Source organism: Furipterus horrens, unplaced genomic scaffold (assembly GCF_987537825.1).
Source record: "Furipterus horrens unplaced genomic scaffold, mFurHor1.1.pri manual_scaffold_6, whole genome shotgun sequence".
NCBI classification, from domain to species: domain Eukaryota; kingdom Metazoa; phylum Chordata; class Mammalia; order Chiroptera; family Furipteridae; genus Furipterus; species Furipterus horrens.
The window spans coordinates 189,030,832-189,058,733 of record NW_028327176.1 but is presented as its reverse complement, the minus strand read 5'-3'; the positions used below and the strand labels follow the sequence as shown (position 1 = coordinate 189,058,733).

At 49.2% G+C, this 27,902-nt stretch overlaps 1 protein-coding gene across 1 annotated transcript; it reads left to right on the top strand.

Moving 5' to 3' along the window:
- LOC150008038 (solute carrier family 22 member 2) lies at positions 1-27,902 on the top strand. The gene is made up of 11 exons (XM_090280053.1): positions 1-652; positions 2,061-2,164; positions 5,619-5,773; positions 7,965-8,133; positions 12,673-12,787; positions 13,728-13,834; positions 15,448-15,662; positions 16,552-16,660; positions 19,492-19,604; positions 22,629-22,728; positions 27,726-27,902. Exons 1-11 carry the CDS (start codon positions 242-244, stop codon positions 27,790-27,792), a joined length of 1,665 nt encoding a protein of 554 aa, XP_090136179.1. The 5' UTR covers positions 1-241; the 3' UTR covers positions 27,793-27,902.

Genomic DNA, 27,902 nt, shown 5'->3' with positions numbered 1-27,902 from the left:
GCCCTGTTGCTGGCTCCGGCAGGGAGGAGAGCCACGGGACAGGCCCCTGCCCGCGAAGGGCACGGCGGGGGGCCGGCCCGACCACGGGGGGTCCGGACCAAAGGCTGACTCGGTCTCCAGTAAACTCACACTCGCACTTGGACTTTCGGTCCAGAGCTGTGCTGAGCTGACGCAGCCTCTCTCGGGGACACCTGCAGCAGCGCCGGGAAGCACACCGGGACTCCTCCTGCCTGCAGCGATCATGCCAACGGTGGATGACGTTCTAGAGCAAATCGGGGAATTTAACTTCTTCCAGAAACAAGTGTTTTTCCTCTTAGCTCTGCTCTCGGTGTTGTTCGCCCCCATCTACGTGGGCGTCGTCTTCCTGGGCTTCACCCCGGACCACCGCTGCCTGAGCCCCGGCGTGGCCGAGCTGAGCCGGCGGTGCGGCTGGAGCCCGGCCGAGGAGCTGAACTTCACGGTGCCAGGCGCAGGGCCGGAGGGGGACGCCTTCCCCCGCCAGTGCCGCAGCTACGAGGTGGACTGGAACCAGAGCGCCCTGGGCTGCGTGGACCCGCTGGCTGGCCTGGCCGCCAACAGGAGCCGCCTGCCGCTGGGTCCCTGTCGGCACGGCTGGGTGTACGACACCCCGGGCTCCTCCATCGTGACCGAGGTAAGTGGGGCAGGACTTAGAAACGACAGGGCAAATGGTGCAGCTTTTCTTAAGGAAGAAGCCAGGCAGATCCAGACGTGCTCTTGGGACTCCAGGTAGCTTCCAAATTCCTAGCTTCTGACAAAAACATGCAGCCTCTTACTTGTCCGGAGTGTGGGTAGGTGAGGTGAAACCTGATCAAATTCAGACAATAATGATTCTCATGTATGCAGCACTCACCAGTAAGAAACAAGCAAAAACATATGAAAATTCCTGGAATAATGCCAGGAAAGGGAAAATTTTCAAGCCTCCTCTATTTCAAGAAGCTCCCCTCCCCTTCCAATCTTCCTTCACTCTCCTGGAACTCACCAGAATGGTGCCTCACTGTGATACCATGTCCTCGCCTCTTAAGGGCTATTGTTTTTCCTATTTAATTTGCTCGGTGTCCACATGAAACCACATGGGGCCGGAGCTTAGGCTAGGATCCTACTGTATTATTAAAAACTACAGTCAACATCAATATCTAATTGCAAAACCTCATTTCAATAAACACAGAGAAAACAAACCAAAGAATAGAGACTTGCTTTCATTAGAGGCAAAGCAACGTGGGGAGGGGGCGGTGTAGTTATTCTGCAAACACAGAGAACACCTGTGGCCCAGCTTCATTTGAAAAGTCTGCTTGGATAACGTGAAGATGTTCTGTACCAACAAACATTGAGGTCAAGGGGCCTTTGCTTAAGGACCTAAAGTGGTCCCATAGTTGCATGAATTGTGGAGGGTCACAGACTTCCCACCATGCGACTTTCAGAGGGTTCACAGCGTGGCTAAGCCTGTCCCTTCCTACAGAGAGGAGGAAACTGAGGCCCTGAGCAGAGGAAAATTTTGCCCTAGGCCCCAGAGTGAGAGAATTAGCGCTGAGCCCTGGAAACCGGATCTCCTCACTTCCATGCCGGCACCTGTTCGTCCTCCGACACGGCCTCCTGTTCCAAACGGGAGCAAACGGAACAGCCCTAGCAGGACACTCCTCGTCCCCCAGCCTCTAGAGAGGCCGCAGAGAGACCCTGAACAGCCCAGCTTCCTCTGGTTTCCTGTTCACACACCTTTTTGCTTCTGTGTGGTCACATTAGAAAGGGAGATGGTTTTGTGCAAAAACGAAGTAATTACCCGATTTCAGCTGATTTTGCCAACAACAGGGTGGAGCCCAATGACATACTACCAGATGGAATGTTAAATAGATTGCGGGATGAGTCTTTTGAATCTTTCGGTTGCGTAGAGAAAACTATGATGGCAAGACAACAGTGAGTTTAGTGCCTCTCGGCCCCATCCGTTCAATGCAAGGGATACACGCGAGTCCCGCGGACTGAGGGGGAGTCTAAGGGGACCTGGTCTTCTCTCTCACCTGACCAGAGACCCCTCTCGCCCTTGGCAGTTTAACCTGGTGTGTGCCCGCTCCTGGATGCTGGACCTGTTTCAGGCGGCTGTGAACCTCGGCTTTTTCGTTGGCTCTGTGGGGATCGGCTACGTAGCAGACAGGTGGGTGCCGGGTCCCAGAGCGCGCGGGTTCCCCTGCGCCCGCCTGAACTCCCCGCTTCCCCAGCCACGCCGGCTGCAGTGGCGCGGCCTGGAGTCGCCTGCCTGGACCATCTCCGATCTCTTCCGCTGGGAAGAACAGCACAGCCCGTGTCTTCTCTGGGTCACAGAGGGATGTTTCAATGCGAGGCAGTGGCTTCTCCTTGGGGGCTGTCCACGAGCTGGGGTTAGGAAGGAGTCATAGAGGATTTGCCCCCGTGTGGTGCCTGGTTCGTTCTTTGGTCTCATCGCCACCCGCTGCCCGTGAGCCTCCAGGCTCTGAGCTCTGTCCGTCCTCTGCTCGCCTCTCGTGTGCGTCACGTCAGTGCAGACGGCCTGCGGGATCGTGGGGCTCCTGGGTCAGAGCCTGGGGCAGCGATGGGCGTGGAGGCCGGGGTGAAGTGGGGTGAAAGGGCCGCATAGCTAGCCACTTCCGTAATGTCCATGTCGCCGAGGAGAGACACGGAAACCGCTTTGTGGGGACGTCCAGCAGGTGGTCTCCGTCTCTAGTTCGAGCGTTCAGGGACTCCCAGCTCCTCCATCTCTGTCCTTTATCCGCCATTGGAGAGTCCCAGACTCACTGCGCGGAAAGTTCCGGACAACATGAGTCTCTCCTCTGTTGACAACCAATTAGATATTTCTAGGAGTGCTCAAAAAAAAAAAAAAAGGAAAGAAAAATTTGCTTTATACTTGCAAAGCTCTTTAGATAGCTGGGCCAGGAGGGCTAATTATTTAATACTCATAATACCGACTGTTTATGGAGTGTTTTCCATGGGCCAGGCACTGTGCTCAACACTTTGGACGGTATGATTCCCTTTAATCATCAGTCACCCAGTAAAAAAGAGACTTATAAATAGATCTAAATTATATAATTGTATAGTTTTACATAAATATACAATTGTATGTAGATATGCAATATACAGTATCATATAAATATACAATTATATCATATAGTTTTATGTAAAATTTAAATATATGTTCAATGCTGACATAAATGGCAAAGTAAATCTACTTTATGCTTGCTGCCCCAACTACTCTAAACCCAACCCTTGTGAGTATAATAGTGAATGTAAGTAGGATATTTTGTCCAATTATATTATATTGTCAGGCTGGACTGAAAACTAGACCGTTAAGGATGGCTTCATCTACCTCAGGCCCAGGGGCATCTGCACGTCACAGCGCTGCCGGCTGTGGCAGCGGGAGGAAGGGAGGGGGACAGGTGAGAGGCTGGGCCACCGGCTCCTCCAGGTGTCACCCCGCTTCGGTGACTGTCTGCTCAGCTTCCGTTCAAAGCTCTTCCTGCGACTCTGCGTGGGAGACTTGTGGGGTGAAGAGCAAGGCTACTTGGCTTTATTATATTTTCATTGCCTCCAGAGCCGAGGACAGGGGTTTGGAGAGGGCCCCTTAAGTCAGGAGAGCCCCCGAGGGAGGAGGGGCCGCAGGGGCCCCTGCGCTCCAGTGTGTGGCTGTCTGGCCAGCTCCTGGCTCCCCCCGCCACGGCTCCTTCACTGCAAGGTGCGGAGCCTTGGGCCAAAGGGAGCAAATAGGGGCGGAGCCTCGTGGCTGGTTAAATAAATGAGTTAATTATTCCCATCCCGCCCAGGGAGTAGGAGAGCAGTTATACTTTTCTACTGACAGTGCGTTCTTGACTTATCATCCCGTCCATTATCCACCTTCTCAATGACCTCATTATTTTGTTCAGAGTGTTTAAATCTCCTCGGTAAAGTGGATGACTCATTATTCTTCCCCAGAAAGCTGTGTACATACCTCTGTTTTATTTTTCTTAAACTGTCCCAAGTTTTGCTTGGCTTTGCCTCTTCTTCTGTTCTATTTGTGTGTGCGTGTGAGAGTGTGTGATAGGAAACCCCACAGGGTTCAAAAAGGCAAGTTATATTTTGAATACTTAATGCTTATTTCTGAACAATTTTCAGGGTTTTTAAAAACTTATTTGTCTGTTTATTTTATTTTTAGAGAGGGAGAGAAACATCACTGTGTGGTTGCCTCTCACTCGCGCCCCAAACTGGGGTCCTGACGTGCAACCTAGTCATCTGCCCTGACTGGGCGATTTTCAGGTTTTATATGAGAATCTCATGGAATTTATTTTATGCTACAGATTAAACCAATATTAAATAAAATAGATTGTTTTCTATGAAAATTTTAAAAAACATGACCTTGCAGATGATCGTGGTGTCTTTTAAAAGAAAACCAGGAGGAAATTACGAAGAACTTATAAATAAGAATACTGAGTCTTACACCAAGTCAACTTTCTAAAGGTCGGCTTTGCAAATGGAAGAAAGGAAGGAAGGGAGGGAGGAAGAGTGGAGGGAAGGGAGGGCGGGATGGAAGAAAAGAAGAAAGAAAATATGTTAGAGAATTTGAAAATCAACCTTTTATTAAATGTCTAATTTATTTCATCACCCATAACCTCCTACAGAATGATTTTGATGAACACGGACAACAGGTTGGGGACTGACTGTGGGAGAGGGGGGAGGTAAGCGGGGCGGAGGAGAGCAATGGGGGAAAGATGGGACAACTGTAATAGAACAACAATAAAAAATGGAAAAAAAAGAATGATTTTGAATATCACCTGACCCAAAGAAAGGAATCTCTCACCAATTCCAATGTTTTCGTTCAGATGATCAGAAATTATAAGTGCTACGTGTAACATCTCACGTAATCCTCTTGTCAACTTGGTCAGGCAAGTCTTTTCCAAATGAAGACATGAAGAAAGGTTGACTAGCTCACCCAACATCCCACTAAGTGGGAAGGCCAAGGTCCGGCCCAGCTCTCCAAGTTTCGCTCTGCTCTGTGTATGAGCACACTCTCCAGGTCCCTACGCTGATGAAACCCAAGCCTCTCACGTAACATGCGCAGAAGCGACCCTGCCGGGGTGCTCAGTTACAAAGGCCAATGGGATGGCAAAACCTGAACTGACTCACGAACGGCGAGACTCAGAAGAACGTTTCCATGGAGACGTGCAAATACCACAAAGTCCAAAAGCAGTGTTAAGAAATGTGTGGGGAGTACATTGAGCAATAAATTTTGTTTTCCCTAAAGCAAAAACTCTTGGGTGGGCAGTTGGTTGGAACTGTTTGTGCAAAGGCCCCAGCTCATAGGGTGAGGGAACACCTAGAAAGACCCCAAGGGCCTTCAGCACTGGGTGGCCGGGAAGAGTCACCCTCTCCCTCCACGTCCTCCACGCTGCGGGACTGAGAAGGTGCTCTAGTCCCAGGGAGAATGGGGCTTTCGTGCTTAAAATGTGTACACAGCGCACTGATGAAGCCTTGCACGGACCTGACCTCAAGTCAGTTCTGGAGGGTGTTCATCCGCACCTCCTGCATTTCTACAATTCAGAAGCTCTCTACAGCCCCCACGCATGTAATCTAATTCTCTCCCCTCTCTGGTTTTCTCCTTGCAGGTTTGGCCGGAAGCGCTGTCTCTTGGTTACAATCCTCATCAACGCCGCCTCTGGAGTCCTCATGGCCATTGCCCCGACCTATGCATGGACGTTACTCTTCCGCCTGATCCAAGGGCTGGTCAGCAAGGGGAGCTGGTTAATAGGCTACATCCTGAGTAAGAACACCTGTGGCTACAGCTGGGCAGACCAAGGGTCACGGCTGCCAAAATACAGTCAGGTGGGGGGCGGCTGTGCAGGAAGATGAGCTCAGCTTCAAGACAATGTCAAGAAGTATTTTTTTCCTGCAGCAAAGGAATTTCTAAAATCTCATCAATCAACTCATTCTGCATTCCTCCTTATAAAGAAAACAATGAAGTCAGAAATGAGGGTCAACGGCTCGCCATCCGGATTCTTATACAACTCCTTAGGAATTTGTGTTCTCTGTACCCGGGGCATTACATAGAGAGAAAAGTCTAGCCTACAAGGCCCAGACATTTTTTAAAAATTCAATGATGAGAGATAGGCTAGATTTATAAGGCACTTTAATACTGTGCATCAATCCACTCTAGTAAAGCACCGTTATCCTCAGTTTATATACAAGGAAACCAAGGGTGTGGGTGCTTGGTCAGTGTCGGTTCCTTAGCCATTGGGGGGGCCAGGGATGTCATTTACATCCTACTCATTAGGAGCCACAGTTAGGCATAAGCTCCATGCCGTATAGGGGAATATTTGGGTTCTCACAGCATAGCATCTTTAAGGCAATGTAGGAAAAAATTACCACCATAGTTAGATCTTGGAGACTAACCCCACCATTACTTTCCCTTCGGCTACATTCAGACAGTATCGATGGCCCTGACCTGTGCAGCTGAATTGGTTGAGCATCGTCCTGCAAACCAAAATGTCACCGGTTCGATACTCGGGCGGGCACATACCCGGGTTGCGGGCTGTTCCCAGTCAGGGTGCATCTGAGAGGCAATGATCAATGTCTCTTTCACACTGATGTTTTTTTCCCTCCCTAAAGTCAATGTTTTTTTTAAAAGCCTCCATAAAGAGGGAGGTGAACGCTTTGGAATTGAAATAATAATAATAATTAAGTTCTCATAACACGTGTGAGAACTAGAATACGTGTGCTTAAAATTTTACCGGGTAGAGTTCGTTTGGGGAATTCTGAGAGATAAAGAAAGAACAGTGCATGATACTATCAGGGGCCTGTCGTGGAGGACACCCGATCTGTGTGTGGTCAAGGCAGGAATTCGTGTACGCAGTTACTCAGTCAGTAATCTGGTTTCTAGAACAGGTGATATGTAGAAACATGTAGAACTCAGTTGTATAAACCTAAGTTTCAGCGACGGTTAGTTTCAACCTCTTCCCATTTCTTTCTTTTCCAGTCCCTCTGAATGTCCTGCAGGAACCCCTACCACCCCCACGACTTTAAAAGACAGATTTCTATTTAAGAAGCACTTGCAGAATGTTGTTTAACTCTGTTTTTAAATACTTTTGGATCACTCACAGAAAATGGTTGAAGTCTTTAATACAATTATCAACCACTTTACACAAAAACACTACGGCTCAGGGAATACCTGAAATTTCAATTCTAGTATGTCTGTGATATAAAAATAACTATCCCCAAGCCCATGTACCACAGACTTCATAACCTGCCGTGAGGCCACCACTGGATGGGATAAAGCTGATCATTACAGCGTGTGCAGGGCGTGCTGATGAAACTGCCTCTTGGAAAACAAAGGCCCTGATTTATAGTGTTTTCCAATTTCTAAGTTATAAATACTCCTGGCATGACAGATTTTAAGGTGCCAATGAGTTAAACAACCAGCCTGCAAAATTCCAGAGAGTGTAAAAATCAGTTTTTGCGAGCCAGTGCTAGCTGACTCCGGGCAGCCCGAAACCCACCGCCGGTGTTCAAGCCACTTACACGCGTTAACGGGATTGCCGGGAAATGTTTACCTCGTGAAAGGCAACAAGCTGCATCGAGGCATTCGTTTACTTAAAAACCATCTGCAACCTAAAGTCAATGTTTGATTCATTTATTCAGGTCTTAAATAATCCCGGCCTGATTACTCTCCATCAAAACACTGTGTGTCTCCCAACTACAACTGCGTTTGTCCTTGAAATTATTCTAGAAATCAAACGTTTCCCTCATGGTAGCCAGACCTTCACCCTGTCTAACGTGGGATTATAAGTTTTTTTTCATTAACGAACACAATAGCAATAATTCTCAAATAGGCCTCAAAGAACATTTTAAAACTTCAGGCAGCTGCAGAGGAAGTTCTAGAATTGGGAGAGCCTTTTGAGGCGGGCAGCCCGCTCCCTGTTGCCCTGACTTGCTGACCCCGTGGGTCCTCTCTGCAGTTACAGAGTTCGTCGGGCAGAACTACCGGAGAACCACGGGGATCCTGTACCAGGCCGCCTTCACCGTGGGGCTGGTGGCGCTGGCCGGGGTGGCGTACGTGCTGCCTCACTGGCGGTGGCTGCAGTTCGCGGTTTCCCTGCCTCACTTCGGCTTCCTGCTCTATTACTGGTAAGTCCATTCGGAACAAAAGGGAAGTGAATCGCGATGTTTTATTTCTGCCTTCCCGAATGCGTGCCCTCCCTCTGACTTCCAAGGTTTTCTTCATCCTTCCGCTTCACAGGAAGCCGAGGTCCGTATTTCAGGGATAAAACCGAGAGCGTCCCCCACTTTGGAAAGCAAAGGCCCCTGTACTTCGGGCTTAGGAGTTTTATACCCTGCATCTTACGTTTTCACATGATTTGTGATATTTACATTCGCTTCCACTGGCGGCGGTGCCCTTTGAAGAGACTGACAATCTTCCTGTTCTTCTGTACCTTCTGAGAGGAAACTTGAGGACAGAGAAAGCAGAACATGACACTCGCGTCCCCACTTCCCACATCTAGGCCCGAAGCAGACATCCCCAATTAATCACAGCAGTCTTCATCCCAGATCAGGCCAACAGGGGACCCCACACAGACCATACCAATCAATCAGAGTTCTTAGGACAAGTCAAATATGTTTGTCACCCTTCCCTCGGGAAACATGGAAAATAACAGAAACTATCAAAAACCCCACTGTGAGGTTACCTGAAATAAAGCAAGAGGAATGCCGCCATTTCACCCAAGCCTCTCTCCCATTCAGCACACTCGTGTATTTCTTTCCTGGGCATACCCACCTGTTCTCCCCATGGCTGTCTTAGAATTAAATACCCCAGCTTTCCCAGGAAGCCCACTTCTTGGTCCAAAATCCAGTAAAACTCTACGACTGGTCCTTAGCTCCCTCCCCATATCCAAGCTACCTCTTCTAGTTTCCCACTGTATCCCTCTTCCCTCTTATTCCCATTAGGATTCTTGATACCTTGCCTAGACTGCTGCGCCCTTTGGCTTTTGCTTCACTATCCTCTAACCCACACTTCATGCTGCCCTTGAAATTCAAGTTCTACCTTGTTACTCTACTGCTTAAAAGTCTTTCAATAGTTTGGTCCCCTCAGAATAAACACCCAAGACTTATCGTAACAGAGAGGCCCACCGATTATCCAAGTTCTGACCACTTTGGAAAACTTCTTGCCACTTTCACTTGACAGAATCGAATGTAATTTACCTACAACTCAACAGATGGCATGATGGGACATTTTCAAAAGCTCACTCGAGAGGCAGAGTAGAAAACAGGTGTTTGGGGAGAACACACAGGCGAGGCGGTCAGGTGAGAGACTATTGCCGTAACCCTTGCACGAGAGGACAAGGATCTGCATTAGAGAGGAGCTGTGGCCACGAAGTGGGAAAGATTCTAAACAACAGCACTAATGCAGCAATGACGGAGCCGGTGACCGACTGCGGAGGGTTAGAGGGAGGAAGTGCGTAGGCTGTGTGTCAGCGTGCTGGCGAGGGTGTCGTTCAGAGACATGGGAACACAGGAGGAGCAGCTGTGGAGGGAAAGATGAAGAGCTTCGGACCTGCGGGATCTCAGGTGCTGGAAAGACATCAACATGCGGTCGAAGTTCAAGGAGAGCTCCCGTCTTTGTTGGAGCTGTGAGGATGGGTGAGGTCCATTAGAGAAAACCAGCAGGCCCCGGAGAGGCCGGGAATGTGGCAGAACAGGAGAACACACCAATGTCTGAAAACCAGGCTAAGGACAAGGAGCCTGGACTGAGGAATGAGGTGGCACCATCGGGGAGAAAAGAGGACTTACGGGGGTGCAGAGGGGACGTGGAAGTCACAGGAGGCAGGACGCCGTGTGAACCTCGCCTTCCCTGAAGCCGTCCCTGTCAGCCTGCGCAGCTAGGTGGCCTTGTGCGCGCACCCCTGTGATTCTCACCGGTCGCTGCTTGTTGGGGTCAACTGTTGACCTGACGTTGCATGCTGAGGCCAGGTCACGTTAGGGCCCTTCCTGCCCAGCTTCCTGTCCAGGCCCGGGGCCCCCTGGCAGTGCCCCGAATGGGTAGGGGATCATCTAGCCTCCGCTGGGACACTACCATCGATAACGCTTACTTCACGCCCAGCGAGCCCTGGCGCCGCGGGGCCCCAGCCTTGGCTTCAGGAGGCCATTCCTGCGCCAGGACGCACACTCTGGTCAGGTTTACCCAGTCTTCCCAGTGCTGCGCTGAGAGCTTCAAAAAATCACTTTCTGTCCCACCAGCCAGGCCTTCAGCTATTTGGATATGGCTCCGAGGCACCCGGACGAACCATTTCCCGTTCCTGCCTCCTGACCTGGGCCCCAAGCCCTTCACCTTCCTGACCCACCAGCTCAGGCAACAGGTGGCCACGCCGACCCTGCGTCCTGAAATGTGAGTGGCCAGCGCTGAACAGGAGCCGGGGGGCGCCTGGAAGAGTTTCCCTGCGAGGAGAAGGCAGAGAGGACCCGCCGGGGGCGGCTGACTGCCGCTGAGCACTGTGCCCTTCTGTTCCTGACGTCCCCGACGCCTCCCCGCACTGCGCTCCCACTGAGACCCCATCCTGCGCTGCCGGGAGCCCCGCCTCTCCAGGCAGCTCCTGTCTCCCGGAGGAACGACCCCAGCAGCCCGGACAGTGCGTCCCGCGCCACCACCCTGAACCGGCTGCTCAGGTTCCACTCCAGACTCGGATCCAGGCGGCTGCAGCCCCGGTCAAGGGGCCGCCTGAGTCCGGCTCGGTCGGGCTCCCTCTGTGCGGCCTGGCTTGTAAGTTCGCCCGCCATCGGACCCCAGGCTCTTACCTCTTTCCTCTGAGAACTCAGCTCTCAGAAGAACGTAGATAACACACCCACTTGCTCTGTGACGGTTCGCGCACCCCCACCTCCACACCTGCTGTCAGTTCTCCAAACAAAAAAAGCCTGGTGCCCACCTGAGCCGCCCTGTGGGTCAGAACTGGGACTCAGCTGTGCCCCGCTGTGCAGCTGGCTTCCCAGGTGTGCCCAGGAACCCTCTGGAGGGGGCCCGAAGCTCCCTGCATAGGGCTGAGTAGAAGCACTTGAAGGAGGAAAGAATCACATATACCCCTGCACAACTTCACAAAATGTCTTTCTCGGGATGAGGACTGTTCAGATCTACCCGCTTCACAACTCTTCAACATCTCGTCGTCGGCAGCCGTCCGTCTCGAGAGACGATGGTGTAGCTTCTTAAGAGTCTATCTGCACCGCCGAGAATGGCTGTGCAGTCCGACTCGGGAGTGACACGGTATCTGTCTCCTCCCGTGTTGAATCGACATCTTGCGATGACGCTGGAGTGTCCTCTCCAGTGAAGCTGAAGCTACAGAGCCTGGGCAGGGTGATATGGAGGGTCTGCTATTGCCCATGCAGCAGACCCCCCCTCTCTTCGCAGCTGAAGGGTCCAAGGGAAAGACGGAGTCAATACAGCTTGGCTTCAGGTGCGCCGCAGGAGTTGCCGGTGTTGACTACAACGTCAACATGCAGCACAGTATTGTTAATGCTGCTCATCAGGCGGGAAACATTCCATCCCCAGGGCTGACTTATCTTATAACTGGACGTGTGTACGTTTGGGCCTCCCTTCCCCCACTTCACACACCCCCACCCCTCAACCCCTGCCTCTGGCAACCACCAATCTGCTCCTTGTCTCTATGAGCTTGTTTTTTCTCCCTTAGAATCCACCTATAAGTGAAATCATACTGTATTTGCCTTTCTGGGTCTGATTTATTTCACTTAATGTGACGTCCCTCAAGTCCATTGATGTGGTCAAAATGGAAAGATTTCATCCTCTTTTATGGCTGAATAACATGCCACATTATATATATATATACATATATATGTATATATATGTATATATATATGTATGTATGTATATATGTGTATACACACACACACACATTTTCTTTATCCAGCCATTCGACAGACACAGGTTATTTCCATAGCTTAGATATTGTAAATAGTGCTGCAATGAACATGAGGGTTTATATATCTTTTTGAACTTGTGTTTTTGTTTCCTTTGGATAAATACCCAGACATAGAATTGCTGTGTCATACAGTGGCTCTATTTTTTATTTTTTGAGCAACTTCTATACTGCTTCCCACAGTGACTGCCCCAGTCTGCATTCCCACCAGCAGTGCACTGGGGTCCCCTTTACTCCACGTCATCGCCAGCACTTGTTATTTCTTGTCCTTTCGGGAGTAGCCATTCTGACAGGGGTATCACGTGGTGGTTTTGATTTGTGTTTCCCTGGTGATCAGTGATGCTGAACAGCTTTTCACGTACCTGTCTGCCATCAATCTGTCTTCTTTGGGAAAAAAAAATATATATATATATATATTATATATATATATATCTATTCAGATTCCCTGCCCCTTTCTAAATTGAATTGTTTGGGTTTTGCTACCCAGTTGTATGAGTTCTTTATACATTTGGGCATTAACCTGTTTTCAGGTGTCTGATCTGCCAATGTTTTCTCCCGCTGAGCAGGCTTGCCTTTCACTCCGGCGGCGGTTTCTCTGCTTTGCAGCCCCTGCGTGATTCTCCTTCCTTAGCCCGGCCTCCCTGCGTCAGGTCCCCCACAGGACCGTGGTCAGGGCCGCTCAGGGGCAGGGGGCCCGTAAGATTTTCCCTCCCCTAACAGCACTGCTGACGCTCACCCTGTACCCTAGGTGCATACCTGAGTCCCCGAGGTGGCTAATCTCCCAGAAGGAAAATGCTAAAGCCTTGCGGGTCCTTAAGCACATCTCCAGGAAGAACGGAAAGCCCCTGCCTGCGTCTCTTCAGGTGAGTGGGCCGCCGCAAGGTCAAGTCAGGGGCGGAGGTGGAATTCTCGCTCCAGAGCAGAGGGGCCGCCCTGTGCGATGGGGCATGTCTGCCGTGCCAAGACGCACGGGTCCCCGGCCAGATATTATAACTAGGTGGAAAACATAAAACCACAAGGAAACCAAAAACTCAAACGAGGAACTTCCATCTTCTGCACCGAGGCCTGGGCTGCCGGTGCCTTAGCGCCCACATCTGGCCCCCCCCATGTGTCCGTCCGCACCCCCGGGGAGGGAGATGTCCTCAGAGGGGATAGTCCCAGGTCAGGAAAACAGATTTTCCAACACAATCATTTCTCAGAATTATAAAATCCTGGGTGGAACGGGTCCCAAGATACTTAAGCAGCGCCTGCCTTCTTGATCGGACGCGTGTCCGAGCCGTTCCATGGACCTCACACCTTTCAGCTTAACCCTTCCGTCCGGCAGGGCTGGCAATGACAGAACCGAGCTTATGAGGAAATGTTGTCCCCATAAGTCATTTCTGACGGAGGGGCTCAGATAGGTAACCGGAAGAATTTGAGACTTTACACGACGTTTAGAGTGAGGATGGTTTCGGGTGGCGGGGACACCCATTCCTTCCCACTAGTGACCAGTCTAGCACCTGCTTTTGGGTTTTCAACCGTACAGTGACAGGTCAGGGACACGCATGCGTGGGCGGGCCATCGCCTTGCCAGAGGCGCTTTACCTACACAGGGTCACTTTATAGATGTGCTCAGGTTTCTGACACCCCTGCCTCCCGGCTTCCTCTTCCGTGATGCGGGGAGCAAAACACAGAACCTAACTTCTAGGACGGTCGTAAGGACCACAGGAGCTAGTGTGTGTGAAGGCTCTGTGGTCATTCTCCGTGTGACTCAGGGACACCGTCGTTCCACATAAAAAGTGGTTCTTATTGTTTCTACCCTCAGAGCCTCAGATCTGATGAGGAAATCAGCGAGAAGTTGAATCCTTCATTTCTTGACTTGGTCAGAACCCCTCAGATAAGGAAACACACTTTGATCTTGATGTACAACTGGTAAGGAATACTTTTCACTTGAAAATCCTTCCCGAGTCTTCTTCATCCCAATTGTCCACTTTGAGGAAGGGAACCAGAGACCTTCAAACACAGCCTTGTTCCAGTATCAGCGTCGATGGTGGGGACCAGGGTGGGCTCTCTGACGGCAGGTTTTCCTGACATCATTTTTCTCGGGCAGATGTTAACCTCAGCTTCCAGTTCCAAATCTCCAGCCAGTACGTTCCCAATCTTGGCTTAACCTTGGAATCACACGAGAGATGTTTAAATATTAAGGCCAGACCCTCCCCGCCAAGCACACTGTTCAATTAACCAAGAGAAGGGCTCAGGAACCAATATTTTTTAAAATAGTCAAAATTGAGCGCTACTGGTATTGATCCACCAATGACGGGTGTAGATCTCTCCTGATTGTACAGGGCTGCCAGGAAAGGCCCTCTTCTTTTTCTTTTCTGCCTGGAGAAATAACTTCTGAACAAGAATACAGTATTCCCTCACTTATCACGGGTATTACGTTCTAGACACCCTGCCCCCCCGCGACAGGTGGGAATCCGTGAAGTAGGAACCTTACCTTTATTTTGGTATTTATATAGATTTTAAGGCTTTATAAATGCTTCCCACACACTTACAAACCGTTCCCAGTCCCTTAGTAACCTTTTCCACACTTTTATAAATGCTACTTATGTTCTTAAACATACTCTACACTCTTAAACCTACGTAACTTTAACAACATACGTATACAGTACCGCAAAATCCCGCGATACAGCGAAAAATCCGCGATGAATAATTAAATATAATATTTTTAAAAATCCCACGATACAGTGAGGCTGCGGTAGGTGACCCGCGATACAGAGAGGGACGGCTGTAAACCACAAGAACACGCTCCACAGCCCAGTCACTCCAGCTTGACCCTGTCTGCCGTCTGCGGGCGGCTCTGAGCCGCAGCTCTGCACAAGCCCCTCTCAGCACAGCACGCGCTCCTCAGAGGGTCGCACGGGGGTGACGCAGACCAGCCAGGGGCAGAGCCGCAGTCCCTGGCAAAAGCAAAGCACATCAGGAATTAATTAAGCCACCTTCACGACATTGAATTAAGAAATGCATCAGCGAATGATAGCGACTCTTGCAAAGGAGCCTCACATTCTCCATTACAGACCATGAACACTTTCAGTCAGCAAAACTAGAAACATTGTCAAAACGTTCCTTGTATCATGGCAGCAGGTAAATCATTAAGCAGCAAGGCCCGCCCACTTGCTCCTCTGGCTTTCTAGAATTTGAATTGAGTACCCCTCAATCCTTTGATCTCAACTGCATTAAAAGACCACAGAGAGATCATTAACAACCACTAATGATCTGTGTTGTGTTACAAATAAATCACTCCACTAAGACATTCCTCCTTGCCTTTCAAACTTGGCCATGGAACACTGCCCTAATTCGCTCACCACCCCCCCCTTCTGGGGCCATAGCCGGCCGCTGCAGGTGTCAGGGAGTGCAAAAGTCGTGGATGGAGGGAATGGTAACGATAAGGTACCAAGCAGTTGACCACAGGCTTTTTCCAGAAGCCTCCCCCTTCTGGTGACTTGCTTTCGCCTGCGGTGACCGGAGCCCTCCTCTCTGCTCAGGTTCACGAGCTCGGCTCTGTACCAGGGCCTCATCATGCACATGGGCCTCGCAGGCAGCAACATCTACCTGGACTTCTTCTACTCTGCGCTGGTGGAATTCCCAGCCGCCCTCATCATCATCCTCACCATCGACCGCATCGGGCGCCGTCTCCCATGGGCTGGATCGAATATGGTGGCGGGGGCAGCCTGTCTAGCCTCTGTTTTTATCCCTGATGGTAAGTGCCAGGCCACGCCGGGATCTTGTTTTCCAGGGTCCTAAGAAGAGGGCTGTCCCTGCCCTTTGATAGGAGGACCAGGTAATTTATCATCCAGATCGATCTGGAAAGAATGAGCCCATATCTAGGACCTTCCTGAAAAACACATGTACCTGAAGAACAATGGTGGCCAGTGGTGCACTGATGGAATATAATTACACCCAACTGAGCTCTGGCGTAGTAAGGAGGGCCCACGCTACAAGCCGTCCGCTGGCCCAGAGCAGAGAGCACAGGATCTAGGGTAGAGCAGGGTTAGGGTCTTACCCCAGCACTTCTCAGAAATTACTCAGGCAGCTCCCTGAGCCTCCCGACACCTTCCTGCAGAAGTAGTGAGAAAACCTGAGAGAGTACCATTGATGAACATTACTCAGTTCCTTTCCCTTGGCCTGTAATAGTTTCTCAGTGCAGGGGAGCACAGACCCATAGAGCAGAACCCCATTAGTAACACAGAGCTTGGCTCGCAGGCCTCAGGTGTTAGCAGAGAGTTAGAGTGTGCCCCTGTTCTGCTGTTTCTTTTGTATGGCCTCTCTGGGCCTCTCGGCCCGGCTATGGAGACTGGCATCATCCTGCTGTTGTGAATGACCAGGGGCTCAAGTTAAAAGACTATTAGAATTGTGTCTGAAGTTAGACTAGACAGACATGGAGAATTTGCTGACATGGCCTGGGATCTGGAGAAGGGCCCATTTTGCTTGCTTGTCCCACTCTGGAATGTGGACTTTCCCCTGGCCGTGCCCCCAGCCAGGACACTGCGGGAGGTGCAGGTGTGTGTGTAGCATGATGCGCCCACCCTGGACACTGCAGGGGGTGCAGGTGTGTGTGTAGCATGCGCAAGGGGTGTGTCTCCCCTCAGACGTACAATGGCTGCGGGTCGCCGTCGCGTGCTTGGGTCGGATGGGGATTACGATGGCCTTCGAAATGGTTTGCCTGGTCAACGCGGAGCTCTACCCCACATTCATCAGGTGAGCACGTTTCCCGGCATGCAGGGGTTGGGGGTGGAGCATTTGCTTCTTGGCCAGAGCTACGCCAGGTGCCAGCAGAGGACACCTTACTTTTCAAAGCACGGGGCACGAGGGGGGGAGAGCAGCAGAGGCGAGCATCGGGCCACAGCTCACACTTACAGACGGAGGGGAAGTGCAGCAAACGTGGGGTGAGGACAGAAGACGCTGACCAGTGGGAGAGGATCACCCAGCGGCTGCAGGAGACGGAGGTCGGAGACAGCACAAACAGGACCATAGAAACGGGGAAGCAGGTGATGAAGGTGGAAAGTGAAAGTCACCCCCCAATTAAAAATCCTCAAGAAAGTTAATATAAAACAAAAATAACAGAATGCAAGTGAAGTAGGTAGCATATATCGTTTATGTGTATTGAAAGTAACGTGAAGACTTCTGGTCAAGATGGGGGCGTAGGTAGACATGCTCCACCTCTTCATACAACCATAGAAAGAATTACAACCAGATCTCAAAAACAAATAACAACCAGAACCATCAGAAAATCAAGCTACATGGAAGTCTGACAACCAGGGATTTAAAGGAGCCACATTCATCCAGACGGGCAGGAGGGGTGGAGTTGCGGAAACAGGGCAGAGCGGCGGAGTGGCACAGAGAAGCCACGGCAGCGGAATGGACAGTCCCACATTCACGTGTGGCGGATAAAAATCAGGAGGGAAACCCTGGGAGCGATGGACCCCAGCCCCAGGCCAGACCGCACAGCCCGGGGTTCCAGCGCTAGAAGATAAACCCCCATTACCTCTGACTGTAAATCAGTGGGGATTGGGACGGCAGAAGAAACTGCAGGATTCTCGTTGCTTAAAGGACCTGTACGGTCTTAGAACATATGTAAACCCTAAGGTAGCAACTGGAAGGGTGCCAGTCACATCCAGGAAGTGGGTGAAGTGACTGGAAACAGGGTGAGTGTTGGGAAAATCACCAGAAGCCAGGTAGTGGCATTGTTCCCTCTCTGAGACCCCCAAACACACAGAAACACAAAGTGCTGAAGCAGGCTGCCCCACCCTGGTGATTACCTAAGGCTCTACCCCACACAAGTTACAGGTGCCCTTGCTACATCAGCCATGCTACTAAGACAGGGACTAAAAACAGCTCTACCTAATACACAGAAACCAACACAGAGAGGCCAAGAAATATGGCCCAAAAGAAAGAACAGAACAAAAGCCTAGAAAAAGAACTAAACAAAACAGAAATAGCCAACCTATCAGATGAAGAGTTCAAAACACTGATGATAAGGATGCTCTGAAAATTCATTGATTATAGCAAAAAATACAGGAAGAAATGAAGGTTACACAAAGTGATATAAAGAAAAATATACAGGGAACCAATAGTGAAGGAAAGGAAGCCAAGATTCAAATCAATCATTTGGAACAAAAGGAAGAAATAAACATTCAACCAGAATAGAAAGAAGAAACAAGAATGAAAAAAAAAAAAGAAAAAGAACAAGGAGAGGCTTAGGAACCTCTGAGACAACTTTAAATGTACTAATATCTGAATCATAGGGGAGCCAGAGGGAGAAGAGGAAGAGCAAGAAACTGAAAAATTATATGAAAAAAAAATGAAGTAAAACTTCCCTAATTTGGCAAAGGAAATAGACATACAAGTCCAGGAAGCACAGAGAGTCCCAAACAAGTGTGACCCAAAGAGAACCACATGAAGACACATCATCATTAAAATGCCAATTATTAAAGATAAAGAGAGAATCTTAAAAGCAGCAAGAGAAACGCAGAAATTTACCTACAAAGGAGTTCCCATAAGACTGTCAGCTGATTTCTCCAAAGAAGCTTTGCAGGCAAGAAGGGACTGGCAAGAAGTATTCAAAGTGATGAAAAGCAAGGACCTACAACCAGGATTACTCTATCCAGCAAAGCTATCATTTAGAATGGAAGGGCAGATGAAGTGCTTTTCAGACAAGGGAAAGCTGAAGGAGTTCATCACCACCAAGCCATTATTACATGAAATGTTAAAGAGACTTATTTAAGAAAAAGAAGAAGATCAAACTATGAACATTAAAATGACAACAAACTCACAATTATCGACAACTGAATCTAAAAACAAAGACAAAAACAAGCTAAGTAAACAACCAAAACAGGAACAGAATCATAGGCATGGGGATCATTTGGAGGGTTATCAGCTGGGAGGGGGAAGGGGGAGAAATGGGGAAATGGTGCAGGGACTAAGGAGCATAATTTGTAGGAACAAAATAGGAGGGTGTTAAGAATAATACAGGAAAGGGAGAAGCCAAAGAACTTACACGCATGACCCACGGACATGAACTAAGGGGGGATTACTGGAGGGAAGTGGGGTACCTGGCAGGGGGAGGAGGGGAGAGAGGGGAAAAATTAAGGAAACTGTAACAGCACAATCAATAAAATATACTTAAAAAATAAAATAAAACCAGGATCAGTGAAAAAAGAAAATAACATGAACACTTTTTTTTTTTTAAGATTTTATTTATTTTTAGAACAAGGGGAAGGAAGTAGGAAGAGAGGGAGAGAAACATCAGTGTGAGAGAGAAACATTTATCAGTTGCCTCTTACATGCACCCCGACTAGGGACCGAACGTGCAAGCCAGGCCTGTGCCCTGGTCAGGAATCAAACTGGTGACCTTTCGCTTTGTGGAACGATGCCCAACCCACTGAGCCTTACCGGTCAGGGTGACATGAATACTTTTTCAGTTCACAAACATTTTGACGATTTGGGGAATCATCTACTGGAGCGTGGGGAGGGAGACAAGCACTGCCCCTTCAGAAGGTAAAAAGTTACACCCATGTCCTGCATTTCAGAAACCTCGGTGTTCTTGTCTGCTCCTCCATGTGTGACATCGGTGGCATCATCACGCCGTTCCTGGTATACCGGCTCACCGACCTCTGGCATGAGCTTCCACTGGTGATTTTTGGTAAGAAATCCTAAGAGACATCTTTGAACGATAACATGTTTCTCAAGGGACCTCTGTTCTTCTACCTCAAAATAGGCGCCCGTTAGTCACTACTGGATGTGACCAGTAATCAGTGACGCTATCACCGTTAGTAATACTGTTAGTAGTAACACCATCGGTAGCAACTAATGCTCAGGTATGGGAACCTTAGGCCTCCTGCCCGAAGGGTTACCACGTCGAGCAAGAGTGAGCTGGGAAGAAGTTTCCTGAAGAAGACTCCCCACTGCCCTCCACGCCTCCTTGGGTCTCGGTCAAAGAGCTCACTCTTTCTGCCTCCTCTATAGCCAGACGTAGAAAAATACAAGCCCGTCATGTCACCACTTTAAGGAAAGGCTGCCAAAATTTTACAGAGGGCAGCTTCAGACCCCGGGGAAACAAAGACCGTGTGTTAGTCTGCTGGGGCGCCGGCGTCAGGCCCGCCTCCTCAGGTCACTAAGCAATAATTAGACTTAAGGAGGGTGCCCTTCCTCCTGACACTGCAGGAACATCCCAGCGGGGCGCCCCCGTCCCTGACCAGCCTGCAGGATAGACAGTGACAGAGACAAATCTAATTATCTGCAATTAACACACACAGGTCTTTGTTGAGCACAGAGTCCACAGACTGTGAAAGGGGACCCCTGTGCCCTCGCGTTCACTCAACATCCACGGCCTTTGCCCACAGCCGGAGACTATGGGACGGATTGTCTCCTCCTGCGTCCACACAGACACGGTGACAAAGTCGCACACACAACCTTCCCGTCCTCACGCTGGCCAAACGCCTCAATGTACCCCTTTCTGTCTCCCTTAAGACTCATTCTGAGTCAGTTTCAATTTGACAAAAATGTAACACTTTTCACCGTGGCAGGAAGGAAGAGACCCTCCCAGGTGCCCATCAGGGGACCGTCACGTTCCTCCCACTCTGGCTGTCACTCACACGTATCTCTTGCTCATTCCTCTTCTCAGGGGGTTTGGGGAGAAATGCTCCGCTCCTACAAACCTGCCAGTAAAAGCTCCGATCCACGGATAGACTCTCCCTGGGAGCAGACCCGAGGAATTCCTCCACTTTCCAACTTCACCACAACACAGCCCGCGTCAGTAGAACACAGCTCTTTCTCCTGAGAGGACCATGACCTGGTCACAGAACGGTTGGCTCTGCCTGGGACATTCATTCCCTAGACTCCTCCCCTGCAGCACTGACTCAGGGACCTGTCCTCAGAGCCCCTCTTCCACCCGGGGAAGGGCCACCACAGCCCATGCACTGCTGCCCTCCTGGGAGGAGGTGGATCTCAGCCACTCCCTCAGGTGGGCAGTGAGCCATTGCTGGGTCAGGGGGGCATTTCTGGGCAGAGAACGGATACTTCAGGTTTCTCTCGATTACTGAACAGAGCAACGCCAAGTCCAGGCCCAGAGGGACTCCCTCAGGAAAGATAAAGGATTGTAATTGCTTTTCAACATTTATTTATTTTTAGAGAAAGGGGAGGGAAAGAGAAAGAGGGGGAGAGAAACATCAACGTGCAAGAGGCAACCGATGTCACCCCCAGCTGGGAACCTGGGCTGCAACCCAGGCATGTGCCCTGACTGGGAACCGAACCAGCGACCATTCAGTCTGCAGGCCGGCACTCAGTCCACTGGGCCCCACCAGCCAGGGCTGCTTTCCAACATGCAAAGTAAACTCTATGACAGCTCCCCATTTTATTTTTACTAGTAGTCTTCCCTCACCAACTTTTAATCTGAGTAGCTAACAGGAATCAAAACTGATGGTTTTACATTTAACCTCCTTTCCTTCCTTTCCCACATAAGCGTGTGCTAACTGGTCTTTAAGTGACCAGAAATAGAAATCCAGAAGTCTGAAACTTAACAAACCAACCCGTTGAATAATCCTGCTTGAAAGAGCGCAGCAGGCGGCATAAGGGATGCCCTGGCTGGCGAGGCTTATCTTTGCAGACATAAAATGCTGAATGGCCGTCATTAGGCTCCTCTGTTGCGTGACCATCCCAATCCACTCGCTCCAGAGAATCAAAGCTGGCTGAGTGTGCTTTCCGTGCGTGTGAGTTACGACCAATGCATCGGCAGGGGTTTGGAGAGCCCTGTGCTAAGCAGTTAACAATAGGACCGCATTTCAGCCTCACAACAAGCCTGTAAGGCGCATTTACCCCACTTTACGCAGGGGGTCCTGGGCCTCATGGCAGGGCCTCCCAGGGCTCGAAGGCCAGGAAGTGGGGGGCCTGGCCAGAAGCAGGCACCAGAACCACCGAGCTCTGGGGCCTCAAATTCTGCCACTTTTTAAGGGTACAAATATGGAGTCCGGCATGCAATTTTTTTGAAACTCCAAAACTAATGAAGCACTCACATCCCACACCCTGCATTCTGTTACAGAAAAACATATAAAAATGTAACCTTAACATCCCAAAATTTTAATGGAAATTTAAAGAAACAAAAACACTATGATATTTGCTATGAGCCCCCAACATACACACACACACACACACACAAAAAAAAAAAAAAAAAATAGAGCTGGATACAAAAGAAGAACAACTGGAATTTATTAAACACCTGAATTCAAAACCCAACTCCTGGCTATACCTTTAAATGCTGTTTTACAGTGATGCTTTTAAAAGAGATTCATGACTTTTATTTGCCAGTAACGATCCAAGTTTCTGACTCAGTGTTCCTTACTAAGTGCTTTCTATTGGCAAGGTTATGTTCTTTCTTTTCTTAGAGTTGATTTTTCTTTTCACAGTAACTTTTTAACTCCAGAGTATCTTAATATTATGGCAAAGTTCTCTAGCACAGAGTAAACTTGACTCAACCTGTGAAGTGTTTCATTTCCTTATAAGGAATTGTAATCCATCGGGGTTTGGGATCAGCAAAATATTTATCAGATGGCAAAGAAATTTTTCAGTATAGGAAATCACTCAAAAAAATTAATAAGAACTAAGGGGAGCTCTAATTATAGAGCCTGATTGCTCCCCTTCTCCATGTGACACACCTCTGTTTGGCTTCCAGCTGCGGTCGGCCTGATTGCTGGGGGGCTGGTGTTGTTGCTGCCAGAGACCAAAGGGGCGGCGCTGCCAGAGACGATCGACGAGGTCGAGAACATGCAGAGGTACGTCCCCCGTCCCCGAGTGAGCCCTCTGTCCCACACGTGCTTTCAGCCAGCTCCGCAGCCAGCTGGAAGGAAAGATGAGGGAGAAGCTGTATCTCATACCTCACAGGGAGATCCATTAAACGAAGTCAGACTTGAAAGTACAAAAGAAAGAAAGGAAGGGCAGGAAGGAGGGAGGAAGGAGGGAAGGAAGGAGGGAAGAAAGGAAGGAGGAAGGAAGGAGGGAAGGAAGGAGGGAAGGAGGGAGGGAAGGAGGGAAGGAAGGAGGGAGGAGAGAAGGAAAGAAGGGAGGGAGGGAAGGAAGGAAGGAAGGAGGGAGGGAGGGAAGGAAGGAAGGAAGGAGGGAAGGAGGGAAGGAAGAGAGGAAGGAAGGAGAAAAGAAAAGGAAAGAAAGAGTAAAATAGTAAAGATACTATAGGAGAATACCTTCCTACTTTCATAGTAAGGGAGGTCTTTATGGCCAAAAATCCAGGACCCATTTAAAAAAAAAGACCCATAAGTTTGCCTTCACAAAAATTAAAAATTCTGGCACTGAAAAACTACTATAAGCTTAAATAATACAGCAAACTTAGAGAAAGTATTTACTCCTGTACGAAGGGCTGATTTCCCCAGTATGTAAAGAGCTCTAAGAAATTCATAAAAGTAACCACCCAACAGAACAAAATGAGCAAAGGGGTTGAAAAGATAACTCCACGATAACAAAAAACAGCTCTTAAACATACGACACCCTGCTCAACCCCCTCTCCATCAGGGAAGCGCAGGTGCGCTTGGCACTAGCTTCCGCGTGGACGGCTGGTGAGCGAGCTGCCTGGGAGCGTCCCACGGTAGGGAAGGACGGGCAGGAAGTGCCCTTGGTTGCCGGTAGGCCACAAACTGGAAACTCTACGAGGGGCAATATGACAATAGTATATCCTTCTACCTACCGATGTCCCGCTTCTAGGAATTCTTATTTATTTCATCCATACTCCATTTTTGGCCCACTGGTGCCATGAACTGAACTGGAATTTATCATGATTTCATTCTACAAGATGTTCACCCTGAACACATTCAGTATTTGGGCAAATACTGCTACAGAAGAACGGCAGTGATCCGAGGCTCTTCCTAGAATTTGAAGCTTTGAGTGGGAAGAGGCCTTTGGATTCTTCCAGCGGTCACACTGGCGGCCCGCAGGCCACCGGGGTCTCAAGGGCTTTGCTGGGCCCACATGGTAGTTTTTAATGTGAGAAATTCCACATAAACTGGGTTTCCAGAATCTGTTAAAATCATCAAACAACCAGAGGATTGGGTAACGCTGAGAAGGCATTTCCTTGTGTTGACAATTTGGAGGAGCCAGTAACGGCTCAGCTTTGGGAAGGGCGCACCCGCTAGAGCAGGCCACAGTCCCCCTGGGCCCTGTTCTCACGCCCAGGACAATTGTACTTTCCGACTGGAGCCTGCAGACATTTGAGCTTGGCATCCTTGATCCAGACACCCATCCCCCATCCCCTGATCTCCATGTAGTGTCCCATGCACACAGGCACCCCCTCTTGAGGACAGACTGTGTTTCGTGTGAGGTCCTATCCTAGAGCCAAGCACAGAGCAGGTGCTCACCGAACACTTGTGGAATAAACACCGAGTTCCTGCCACAGCATTCCCAACCAAGGCTCCTCTGGGCCCTTCCCAGCGGCTCCGTGTCAGGGAGGAGGAGCACGGGCCCTTCACACAGCTCCTCGCATTTCCTGTGCATGAGGCCTTAACTCCTCGAAGCCTCCGCTTCTTCATCGGTAAATAGGGACAGCAGTTCCTGCTCCTCGGGTTTTTGTAACAACCAGACGAGATCACGCATATAAAGTACCTGGCCCTCCATATGTGTCTAGTCACCACTGTCATTACTCATAAAAGTTTTCATAGCTGTTCCATGTAACAGAAAATACGTACCTAGATGTTTTATTAGAAATCACATTTTAAAATATGTTCTGCGTATTTTGAGATCGGGAGGCACAGCTCAGGGATGTACACATACACCGATACTTGCGAGAGTTTTCCATTTTCATAGGCTGGTTCAGAGTAGGCTAAAGAGATATTTTAGAAAGCAACTCTGCTGTTTTACATTCTTTCTATTTATGTGCTCGACACATGCTGCTATGAAGGCTTGCGCTGCTCTGTTTCTGTTACTTGGTCCCTCTTACTTTGCAAAGACAGAAGACGGACCTGGGGGAAGCTCGGGGAACCGCAGGAAGAGAAGATGGGCGAGGCAGGCTGGGTGAGCGTCCACCTACAGAGACAGAGATGTCTGGGAACAGGGCCGCCCGCACGTGGCACGTGGGGACCAGGCCTGCCGAGTGCCCCGTGCAGGAGAGCTGACCCCAGGCAGAGTGTCACGCCCTGAGGGAGAGCCAGCAAAAACCGGGTTGGGCAGGGCCCCTTCCCCACCGCCCAAGTCATTGGGTTCCTAGGGGCACCAAGCCCCCTGCAGCACAAAGGCAGACCTCTGGCTGATTAACGTCCTCCTGATTTCGGCTCTTAAGCTGTTTCCTTTTCTGTAAAATTGGGAACAACGGCTGATATTTACTGAGTGCTTTCAGCTAGCGCCTTCCAAGGCCTTCTCGTCCGCTCCCGCCAACAGCTCTATGGAGCAGGCATCGCTGGTGGCTCCATTCGGCAACTGAGAAAAACCAAGGCAAGCGGGACTCCCGGGCTTCCCCAGTCACCCCGCCAGGAAGTAAGGAGGCCTGGCGGCTGGAGGGCAGGGCCCAGGCACACGTCGCAGCTCAGAGGGCCGGGCTCACAAGTGAGACGGTGGCGGTGGGGCCGGTGCAGGGCTGACTCGGTCACCAGTCAGTCACTGGGCTGCTGTCGCTGCTGCAGCTGAGCTGCTGTCGTCGCTGCGGATACTGTTGTTGCTGCTGTTGTAGTTCTTGCTTGTTGCTGCTGTGGTTCCGATTGTCATTGCTGCTGTCACTTCTGTTGTTTCTGCTGTTGTTGCTGCTGTTACTGTTGTTGTTCCTGCTGTTGTAGTTCTTGCTTGTCGCTGCTGTTGTTTCTATTGTCGTTGCTGCTGTCACTGCTGTTGTTTCTGCTGCTGTTACCGTTGTTGTTCCTGCTGTTCCTGCTGTTGTTGCTGCTGTTACTGTTGTTGTTCCTGCTGTTGTAGTTCTCCTTGTCGCTGCTGTTGTTTCTATTATCATTGCTGCTGTCACTTCTGTTGTTTCTGCTGCTGTTACCGTTGTTGTGTTCCTGCTCTTGTTATTTGTGCTGTTGTTATTGTCACTGTTGTTTTTGCTGCTGGTTGTTGTTGCTGTTTTTGCTGCCATTGTCTCTGTGACTGTTGTTGCTGCTGCTGTTGTTGATGCTGTTGCTGCTGCTGTTGCTGCTTCTGATGTTACTAGTGTTGTTTTTACTGCTGCTATTGTTCCTGCTGTCACTTCTGTTGTTTCTGCTACTGTTCCTGTTGCTGTTCCCGCTCTTGTTATTTCTGCTGTTGTTATTGTTGCTACTGCTGTTGCTGCTGCTACTATTATAGTTGCTATTGTCGTTGCTGTTACTGTTCTTGCTGCTGTTGTTCTTGCTGCTGTTGTTGCTGCTGCTTTTGTGGCTGTTGTTGTTCTTGCTGTTTTTGTTGCTGCAATTGTTCCCACTGTAGTTACTGTTGCTGCTGTTGTCACTACTGTCACATCTGTAGTTTCTTCTGCTGTTACTTTTATCGTTCCTGCTCTTATTTCTACTATTATTTTCCCTGTTGTTGCTGCTGTTATTGTTGCTACTGCTGTTGCAATTGTTTCTGTTGCTATTGATGCTGCTGTCACTGCTATTGATGCTGCTGTTGCTGTTCCTTTTGTTGTTGCTGCTTCTGTTTCTTCTGCTATTATTCATGCTGTCGCTTTTGCTGTTGTTGCTGCTGCTGTTGCTGCTGCTAATGATGCTGCTGTTGCTGCTGCTGTCCTCGCTGTTGTTGTTTCCATTGTTGTTGCTGCCATTTCTATTGCTACTGTTGCTGTTACTGTTCCTGCTATTGTTGTTTCTGCTATTGTTATTGTCACTGTTGCTGCTACTGTTATTACTGCTGCTATTGCTGCCATTGTTCCTATTAATGTTGTTGCTACCGTCATTGCTGTTGTCACTGCTGCTTTGTTGTTCCTGCTGTTTTGCTGCTTTTGTTCCTGCTGTTGTTGTGGCTGCGGCTGTTGTTCCTGCTGCTGTTGTTCCCACTGTTGTTGTTGCTGCTGCTGTTGTTGCTATTGCTGATCTTAGCATAAATGCTCTGGGGCTCAGACCCGTCCGGACCCACACATCTGGAGTCTGAGAGGACTCCAGCACCACCGGGTAATTCAGGTGAGCTTTTGCTACTTCCCCATCTCAAACGGGTCCAGAAATTGAGGCAGGACTAAGTACCTCCAGGTGGGTGGAATTCTGTGGAGCTTGGAGACGCAGTAGCAGCCCCACACCAAATCTCAAGATCATTATCAACAGGAACATGTCAAGAGAGTATGTCTGGGAGCAACGAAATGAAGAAGGCAGGATTCCTATGAGTATTAGCAACATCCTGGTATTCACAAAGACAAGATGACTGAGAAACTTGCAATTTGAACAAATGTTTGAATTGATTTTTCACTATCCAACTGTTGAAAAGTAAATGAACCTTGGTAAAAATAATTCTCAAATTCTATTTGGAGCACTGATGATAACAGTGTCTATATTATGAAGTCTTAATTTTTAACCGATGTAAAATTAAATTTAGACATTTCCCACATTCTTTATTACAGTGAAGGGTAGAACACCTTAAATAATGAACTTAGGCCAGTCTCGCTCTTACAGTAGAGTTTTAGGAACGACTCCATCCCCATTACTTATTCTCCAAGCTCTTATTTAGAATCGCCACTCAGAACTCATTGCAATACTCATCCTAGGCATAGCTCATACCCATTTCTTGTTGTATTTATTTATTATCCACTTCATTTTGGTTTTTGGTTTTCTAATAATTCTTCTCTCCCCTCTTCAACATTTTTTTTTTATTTTAGGCCAAGAAAAAACAAAGAAAAGATTATTTACCTCCAAGTCAAGAAACAAGACATTCCACTAAACTAAGAGAGATCTGCTATGGTTTTGCTTTGATAATACAAGGCTAGAATCAGATATTCTTACTCTCGTCATAAAGCCTGTGCAACTCAACCTTACTTCCCTTTGAATCCTATTAA

Bases quoted from the DNA above. Each gene is read 5' to 3' on its own strand.
- LOC150008038 (XM_090280053.1), top strand. From the start codon at position 242: ATGCCAACGGTGGATGACGTTCTAGAGCAAATCGGGGAATTTAACTTC. The intron at 5,774-7,964 runs GTAAGAACACCT...TCCTCTCTGCAG, and splicing joins GTTAATAGGCTACATCCTGA to TTACAGAGTTCGTCGGGCAG. The intron at 13,835-15,447 runs GTAAGGAATACT...CTCTCTGCTCAG, and splicing joins TTGATCTTGATGTACAACTG to GTTCACGAGCTCGGCTCTGT.